The sequence below is a fragment of the Penaeus monodon genome, chromosome 23 (assembly GCF_015228065.2).
Source record: "Penaeus monodon isolate SGIC_2016 chromosome 23, NSTDA_Pmon_1, whole genome shotgun sequence".
Lineage (NCBI taxonomy): Eukaryota > Metazoa > Arthropoda > Malacostraca > Decapoda > Penaeidae > Penaeus > Penaeus monodon.
This window is the reverse complement of record NC_051408.1, coordinates 40,781,175-40,781,591: the sequence shown is the minus strand read 5'-3', so window position 1 is coordinate 40,781,591 and position 417 is coordinate 40,781,175. Positions and strand designations below refer to the sequence as shown.

The window sequence follows — 417 nt, the reverse complement described above, 5'->3', positions numbered from 1 at the left end:
CAGACCTCAACATCAGACCACACGCCCTCCTGTCTGACAAGGAACCTCATGCTCTTGTAGTCATATGTCAGCTGACTGGTGTGGCTAGCTCCATGCGTGGGTGTATGTGGCCCATGTGAAGGCTGACAGTGCATGTGCAAGGGCAGGACTTCCCTCATGCGGAAGAGTGTAGTGTGGGCATAGTGGAGTTCCATGCCCGTTTGCCAGCACACCCACTCCGCCTGCCCTCCCAAAACTGATGATAAATCACGGTCATTTAGCACCTGCGGATGAGAAGCCTTTTTAGTGTTAAGAAGTAATTAAAATGTCTAGACTTTTAAAAAGGAAAATAAGTATATCCTAGACCCCTTACTTCCACAGAAAAAATCAAAGAGGACATAGTAAAGGAAATTCTACACAATCATAAACTAAATATGA

General features: G+C 45.6%; 1 protein-coding gene across 10 annotated transcripts in view; it reads right to left on the bottom strand.

The window, feature by feature from the left end:
* Nucleotides 1-417, bottom strand: part of LOC119588069 (leucine-rich repeat serine/threonine-protein kinase 1-like) — a 34,372-nt gene that overhangs the window by 10,741 nt on the left and 23,214 nt on the right. For all 10 annotated transcript variants that reach the window (XM_037936766.1, XM_037936764.1, XM_037936767.1 and 7 more), the window contains exon 29: nucleotides 6-263. In XM_037936766.1, the coding sequence (XP_037792694.1) occupies nucleotides 6-263 (258 nt within the window). The remainder of the gene's footprint in view (nucleotides 1-5; nucleotides 264-417) is intronic.